Here is an 8592-nt window from a genome sequence, read left to right as displayed (position 1 = left end):
ACTTTAATGGTAGAATTGGGGTGCCCAAACCATCAGATGTAGACAAGAACGCTCGCATGTGTAGAGGTATAGTAGGAGTTTCAGTAAATGCACAAGGTAGATCGTTATTGAATATGTGCAGTAACAATGACATGGTTATTACCAACCACCTAATATGGGATAACAAACAGCTTGGAGGTAACCTGTCATTCAAATGTTGGAACCAGTGGATATCTGAAATAGACTTGTGTTTAGTAAAACAAGATATGGTTAAGAAGATTATCACCACTAACACACGGGTCCCTTATGTGTCACCATCGAGGTACCATCTACAACTATTACTAATGCCAATATTCTACTAAATAGATCTAGCATGCTCGGAACTATACATTCCCAGTCCAAAGAACTAACCATGTTATGTAAACATCTGCCATACAAGCAACTAGACCTACAGAGACTCTCGACAATGCTCAGCGAGATACCACCGCTGGCAATCTCCAGGAATGAACATCTACAAAACAGTATTCAAGAGGGATGAGCTATCATAATGGATGCTGCTTCACAGTGTAGCTCACCTCAGACTAATGCTTTATGGGACGAAGCAAAACCTAGATGGGCAATAGAGCAAAGATACAAAATTAGTATGGAAATCCATAAATTGGAAAGGAACGATCAACAATATTACTGAGAACTAACCATTTGAGAATGAATTAAAGAAAAACATTTTGAACAACTTTTTGCTAATAACGTTAATGTTGTGGACAAGGCTTAGGGTGATTTCGAAACCACTCCCTATATACCTGTGTTAGATGATCCTTTTTCATATAGCAAAATAGAAATTGCAAAGAGGTCATTAATAAAAAAGACAAGAGTTATGTAGGTACACGAAAAGACATTTAACATGTACCAGTATTCAGTATTATTGTCATTATTCTATATGTACCATTTATTATATTATGTGCTTTCAAGCATTATTTCTAGGTGTTGCGTATCAGCAGAATAATTCATGTCTTATTAATATAATATGGCAACATTTTATTAGCATTGGCAACACTTACTTATTGTTCCCATGATGCACTGTCTTTTTTTCCTGTTCTATTACTGATAAGTTATCTTCCCGTTGTTCCCACGGACTTTGTATTTTTTCTCGTAATATACATTAAGAACCTACTTTTAAAGTTGTATCCTTGCCCCACCTATTAAGGTTAAGGAAGTTACCAACAAACACATGGCGCAGTGAACTCATAGTGTTGTATCATGAGAAGTTTCTTTTAAGACGTGGACAATAGGAACTGGTTGATGCCATTAATGGATTCTCAATTTGAATGTTTTTGCGGTTTTATTCGATTTATTTTATCGCATGTGCAGTGTATTGATGCAAGTGACATTGAAGTGTTGTGTAGTGCATTGTGCTTTTTAGTGCCTTTTTTATACGTTCCAGTGTATTATTTGCTGTGCTATTTCAAGGAGCAAGCAAATATCCTGTTGTGGCATTGTCGGAGCATGCTTAACCACATACAAACTCAACCATTTCCGCGGGGTGACCACTGTTGCCTGAAGCTTGGCTAAGCGTTAGCGAGTTGCTGCTCCCATCAACCCATGGCTTGTCGTATTCATCATACATGTACAAATCACTCCTCGTTGAAGCTTTCTTATTAGTTTTGACCTTTACAACAGTTTGTATTTATCGTTACTAACTTTGTTAAAACTGTACTTTTGCTCAATGCATATTGTAAGTAATTGTCCTCGAGAGATAAACTTACGAATCAGTTAGAAGAGACTGCGGAACAGGAACCATTCAGTGACGTGGGTGCCCACAATGTCGACGATGCCCACACCCACATTGTTGGGTGAATGTTGAAGTGCGCTGCCTCTCCCTCCCCACCTTTCTTGAGCCCCCACTACCAGCCACCATCTGCCTCTCAAGCTACCAAGACAGATTTCCTCACTTTGATTAAATTTTTAGAGGAATCTCGCTTGTACGAGGATGAAAGAGGAAGTTCCACTTTTATCTTATGGTCATTGTCTGGAACTGGCCATAATATCTTCAGACTTCCCTAAACCTATTTTAGAGGTCAAACATGTAAATAGATGCAAGGAGCTACCATTCTCAGCAACCACATCACCTTCAGCAGCCAAGGAATACTTGGTTCAAGAGTTTAAAGATGTGTTGGCCTCAAAAGAAGATTTGAAGACAGCTCCTCTTAAGCCAATGACTGGTCCTCCCATGAGAATCCACCTAAAGGGTGGTGCAGTGCCTTTTTCCATCCACACTCCAAGACAGATTCCTTTTGCGTTTAAGGACCAAGTCAAAGAAGAGGTTGATTCTATGGTGGCCCAAGGGATAATCAAACCTGCTGGTGATAATCCTTTAGTTTGGTGCCACCCTCTCATCGTCGTTGCTAAGAATGGGACAGGAGTACGTATCACAGTCGACCTATCCGCAGTGTGGACCCAAAGGCTCGTTACTTCACCACAGCTGATGCTCTCTACGGGTACTGGCAAATGAAACTGACAGAAGAGGATAGACATTTCACCACCTTTATTACTCCTTATGGTTGGTTCCTACATTACAGAGGACCTATGGGCTTCACAGCTACTGGCGACACCTTCTGCCTGCGAGGTGATATGGCCCTTCAAGGTGTTCAAAATTGTGTTAAGGTCATAGACAACCTCCTCCTCTATGATGAAGACTACATTACATACCTTCATCATATCCATGAAGTGCTCACCAGGTGCCGCAAGTTTTGGATCACACTCAACAAGGATAAATTTGTGGTCGTCACCCCCACAGTGAACTTCTGTGGGTACAATCTCTCAGGAGACGGTATTTCAGCTGATCAGCAGAATGTGAGTGCCATCAAGGATTTCGCAACCCCTGCTAACCTGACAGACCTCAGATCATCCATGGGATTGGTCAAACAGTTAGCGGAGTTTACGCCTGACATCTCCATTGCATCCCAAACTTTACGCCCTCAGATGAGCCCCAAGAGAATGTTTGTGTGAACATCCGACGTTGAAAGCATTTCAATGTATCAAGTTAGCTCTCACCTTGTCCACCAGTTCTCGCCCTCTTTGACCAAGACCTACCCACTGTTCTTCAAACGGATGTTTCACACCTCAACGGCATTGGATATGCTCTCCTGCAAGACCATGGTAATGGACACCTGCATCTAGTTCAGTGTGGTTCTCATTTTCTTACCGATGCAGAGGCACACTATGCCACTATCAAGCTTGAGATGCTAGCCATTGTCAGCGCAATGACAAAGTGTAGGCTGTATTTAACTGGCCTACAGCACTTTACTCGGACGACAGATCACCGGCCCCTCATACCAATTCTGACCAGTTATAAGCTGGATGCCATCGAAAACTCCTGTCTCTAACCCTTCAAGGAGAAGATCTTGCCTTATATCTTTACAGCTGTGCGGCGTGCAGGTAAGTTGCTCTGCGTTCTAGTTCCATTATCTCGAGCCCCGGTCAGCTACCCCACACAGGAGGATGAATTCTCAGGTGTTTCTTCTGCTGTTCATCTCCGAACTGTCATAGCCATGAACACTGTTACTCTTTCAAACGAGTCTTCAGCACAGGATGCCAACAAGATACTCCAGGATCTTCGTGATGCAGCAAGAGCGGATCCTGCATATACTCGTCTACTCGATTGTGTCACTTCAGGACTTCCCCGGATGGTGACCGATGGTGACCTTGTGTTGTATGGAGCAAGAGTTGTAGTTCCTGCCACCCTTCGTCGCCGCACCTTGTCCCACTTGCATGACAGCCACAGAGGTGTAGAAGCGACCAAATGCAGAGCAAGGCAGTCAGTTTTCTGGCCTGGCATTGACTATGACATTGTCAACATGGTCAGAGCTTATAAGGCATGTCAGATATTGCAGCCATCTCAGCAGCAGGAATCTTTAATAAACGACGCCAACCCAACAAGACCCTTTGAGTCTGTCTCAGCCGACTTCTTCGTGGTTACAAGGAAAGCTTGCCTTGTTGTCGCCGACCGTCTATCAGGATAGCCTGTTGTCCCACCCTGCAAAGGCAATACCACCACCTCTAACACAATCAGGATCTTCTGCAGATACTTTCGTGAAGTTGGTGTTCCTCTTAGCCTTAGGACAGATGGAGGACAACATTTCACCAGCATAGAGTTCAAGGATTTTATGCAGAGATGCCACCCACTATCAGTGATCCCTTTCTCCCTGACCCTATGGTCCCTTGCAAGGACCTTGAAAGAGTGTCCTTAGTCACTATTCCTCCAGTGAACCCACGTCGTTCCCAAAGACTAGCAAAAAAGGAGTCCACTTGAGATTACACTATGGGTGTGAGGGGGAGGGAGGTGTAGGTACACGAAAAGACACATTTAACATGTACCAGTATTCAGTATTATTGTCATTATTTTATATGCACCATATATTGTATTATGTGCTTTCAAGCATTATTTCCAGGTGTTGCATATCAGCAGAATAGTTCATGTCTTATTAATATTAGCATTGGCAACACTTACTTATTGTTTCCATGATGCACTGTCTTTTTTTGTCCTGTTCTCTTACTGATAAGTTATTTTCCCGTTGTTCCCACGAACTTTTGCATTTTTTCTCGTAATAGACATTAAGAACCTATTTTTAAAGTTGTATCCTTGCCCCACCTATTAAGGTTAAGGAAGTTACCAACACGTACAAGTTATTTAGGTATATGCCCAAGAGTATTAGATGTTTTACCAGCTTCCTGGTTTATGTTTCTGCTAAGTTTGTTTAATATCATCTTCACTCAATTGAGTTACCCTGCTAATTGGTGCTATGACAAGCTGTTTGTCCTGTTAAAAAGAGGTAAAAGGAAGATGTTACAATTAGGCTTTGGCCCCACCGCACGCGATGTGTGTCAAGGTAGAGACATGACTAGGGTAGCAGAACGGCGGCAATATGTTGTGTGGCCACACCGGAACCGCCACATCTCTCTTGCCTTCTCACTCTCAGTAGTTGGAGATAACCTTCCTCACAAACATGACACGATGGTGTTTGAGTATAAAATTACTTCTGAATCAAAATCTTTGTTTTAAACCGAACAATAGATTATACAAAAGTTTGGATTCTCGATTTTAATAAAAAGAGAAGGGAAAATAAGTTAATTTCACAATTAATATTGTGTCTCGTTATACGACTACAAATTTTATGAATATCTTCGTATGACATACGTCTTTTGATTCTTTATTGGCAACAACATTCTTGGATTCAGGCTCACAAAACAAACGTCGAACTATAGACAACCTCAATCTCTCTTTTACCATACATTATAATTGCTTCAATTATGATAAATTTAATGGAAAATCATTGTCCCTTTTATTCCAGAATTAACTGATATTTTTTTTTTTTTTTTTTTTTTTGCATTTGAAATTTCTCTACTTCATCTTTTAGATTTCTTGTGTTTACACACACACACACACACAAACATATATATATATATATATATATATATATATATATATATATATATATATATATATATATATATATATACATATAAGAAATTAGGTGGTAATCAAATAGGTTGCAAAGGACAAAAAAGGCATTGGCCTACTCACAATTTTTTTATCATCCATTTGCAGTTAATTGCCTTATCTTCCATTTATTTAACTTAGTTTCGCTCTCCGATGCACCTCCCCAATAAATTTTTGATTAGCCATGGCTGGAAACGAACAAATGAACATGTACCCATTCAGAAACTGATGGAAAATCGTGAAATCTTGGGTGAAGATGCTCGAAACCGTCGCGGTTTTTTAAAACATGAAACATAGCTTGGCGGGAGCTGCAACGGTTGAAGGCTTCTCGCGCCTCCAATGAGGCCACCCTCATACGATACCTTACATTTTAATTTGCTGCTGGAACCTCTTCCTTCTAACCGTACCGCTAGTCGCGCCCGGTGTGGCCGAAGCCTTATAGAGGTATTAGTATTATGGACAAAATTGCAAAGATGTATGATATTCTAACATTAAATAGATTACTGTTATGGCTAAGTATAGATAAATATCAGGCAGGTGCAAAAAAGGAAGGAGTTGCTTAGAATATATATTTTATCTAAAGATTGTTATGTGATTATACTGTATGTAAAAAAAGTGAAGCTTATTGTTCTATTTATTGATTACAGTAGGGCATATGACACAGTGTCCAGGCGTAAACTGATAGCAATTTTGAAGGCACGCGGATGCGGTAAAGTTATGCTCAAAGCAATACAAGGTATGTAGGCTACTCTCGTACAAAGAATATACTTAAAACTTTTATAAATGATGCTGCTTTCGGCGAGCACCCGTGTTCTCCTTCAAGTTGTCTGTTATTTATTGTGTATATAGACAAAATGGTAAGAATAATAAAAGGTGCTACAGCTAATGAAGGGTTCTCAGGAATGTTGCACGCATTATTATTAATGGACGATACAGTTATTTTGGCGACAAATAGAGATATATGTGAACAGAAAATTAGAGTAGTTACCCAGTACTGTAAAGATTACGGAATTGAAATGCAGTAAATGCCAAAAAGACATTTATCTTAATAAATGGTAATGATAGGGACAAAATTCCATTATAGGTAGACAATACCCAAATCTGTTATTCACCTCAATATCTGTATTTAGGGGCATGGTTTCCAGATTCTGGGAAAAAAGATGTAATTTCATTACACAAAAAATCCAAACAAGCTGTAGTGAAGAAATTTTCTGTATTATGTGCTTCCAATAGTCAGATGCCCTTTAAATATAAGAAATTGGTATTTGAGGGTACTGTGATGTCATCATTATTATATAGCTCGGGGTTATAGTTAACTTGTAACATAAAACCGATCGAACAACAGTTTAACCAGCAAGTCAGGCACTTACTTTGAGTCAGGAGGAATACAAGCATAAATCTTTGTTTATTAGAAGCTAGTATTCCCCCACTCAATCACATAGTCTCTAAGCAGAGACTTAATTTTCAAGGTCCAAAGTCAATGTAAACGACACTGAACAACCCTTTGTATTTATTCATGAATTATGTCAAGAGAACAGCACCAACACATTTAGATTTATGTCTAAATATCTGGAACCTCACATCAACTCTAATCCATCTGTTGATATAGTGAATCTTACAAACGCCAGAAGTATACAATATACTAAATTTAACACATGCAAATGAACTATTCGTAACCATGACATTACACCCTATATACACAACTAATTCATTTATTCCTGATTTTCTGCGAGAGTCCTTTAGTCGCCTTAGACTAATGTCCTATAATCTAAGAATCGATAAAGGTCGCTGGAGCCGGATACCCCGTGAAGCATGGGTTTGCTGGTGTGACAATACTAGTATCCAATCTGAAAGACAGGTTTTAATAGAATGTGACATGACTAATGATATTATATTAAGATACCCTATGTTAACTTTCAGAGACACCAACAACTTGCTTGTTGAAAACTAATATATATTCATTATGTAACTGTCACTGAAATATCAAGATTCTAATCGTGAATAGGATTATACCAGGGTCTTAAGATTTTAATCATATTATACTAAAAGTAATTTAGATGTAATGCAATCCACCTATATTTCATTTCATTAATGATTTTGAATACACAATTTGTCTTTGGTATTTCCAGGAGTTGTCAGATCAAATTACGAATGTAAGATTTTAAGCATGGTCTTTTTTATTACATAATTTTTATATTATTCAAGATGTCATGTTTCCAAATAAAACATAATTATTATCATTGTTCTAGTAAATTTCTTTATGTCATGAATTAGATGTACTATATAATGGTTAGTTTTTGAATATCAGTTGTATGTTGGACAAAATATTTATATATTATTCTTGTGTACAAAGGAATGATTTGTATGTTATTTTGTTGATAAAATCTAAATCTAAAATCTGTGTGTGCTTGATGATGTTCAGACAATGCTTCGCTAATAATGTTTTGCATCACTATTGTGTTAGATTTAACCATTTTACTCAGTACGAACCCAAATACGCTGGCTCTAGTTTGTGTTTCCTAGGCTGTAATTGTTTCAAATACACACGATTGCCCACAAATATTTTTACAGGTGCGGTTTTGAACCCACCATCATACTTTGAGCTGTGTTTTTTGTTAGCTATTTTCAAAGAACCTTTCAGTGGTGTTCATTACTCTCCTTAAGAGATTTAGTAAATAGACTCGGTATTGCTCAGTTGAATAATTTGGCAACTGTTGCGAATTAATCAGGACCGTATAAGGAAACACAGAATCTTGTCCATACACTAAAAAGAAAGGCGTGCCCATGAGCGAGGCATTATATGCTATGTCCAAAGCTGCTAGCTTAGCTGTAGGAAGCATCGCGTGCCAATGAAGGTGGTCATCAGCCACTAAGTAACTAAAATTCGTACCACTCCCCTATTATGAAATTCCACTAAGCCATTAGCTGAAGGCCTATATGCAGTCACTGAAAAATGTTCAATTTTCATCAAATCCGTGACCGATTTCACCATCTTATTTATAAACTCAAGACCATTATCACTTAACAAAATTTTCGGGCAATCAAACCTAGTGATGAAAGAGCACAGTGCCTGGGCTAATGAATTTGCTGATTTATCCAACATTGCAAAGGTATGA

The 8592-nt window shown here is 38.7% G+C and overlaps 1 protein-coding gene across 1 annotated transcript; it reads left to right on the top strand.

Moving 5' to 3' along the window:
- Positions 1-2484: 2484 nt before the first annotated feature.
- Positions 2485-3998, top strand: LOC137633890 (uncharacterized). Its single transcript, XM_068366133.1, has 3 exons — positions 2485-2829; positions 3024-3249; positions 3400-3998. The coding sequence occupies exons 1-3, from the start codon at positions 2485-2487 to the stop codon at positions 3996-3998; spliced, it is 1170 nt and encodes a 389-aa protein (XP_068222234.1).
- Positions 3999-8592: the final 4594 nt, after the last annotated feature.

The sequence above is a fragment of the Palaemon carinicauda genome, chromosome 3 (genome assembly GCF_036898095.1).
Source record: "Palaemon carinicauda isolate YSFRI2023 chromosome 3, ASM3689809v2, whole genome shotgun sequence".
In the NCBI taxonomy this organism is placed as follows: Eukaryota; Metazoa; Arthropoda; class Malacostraca; order Decapoda; family Palaemonidae; genus Palaemon; species Palaemon carinicauda.
This window is presented reverse-complemented; position numbering and strand designations above follow the sequence as displayed.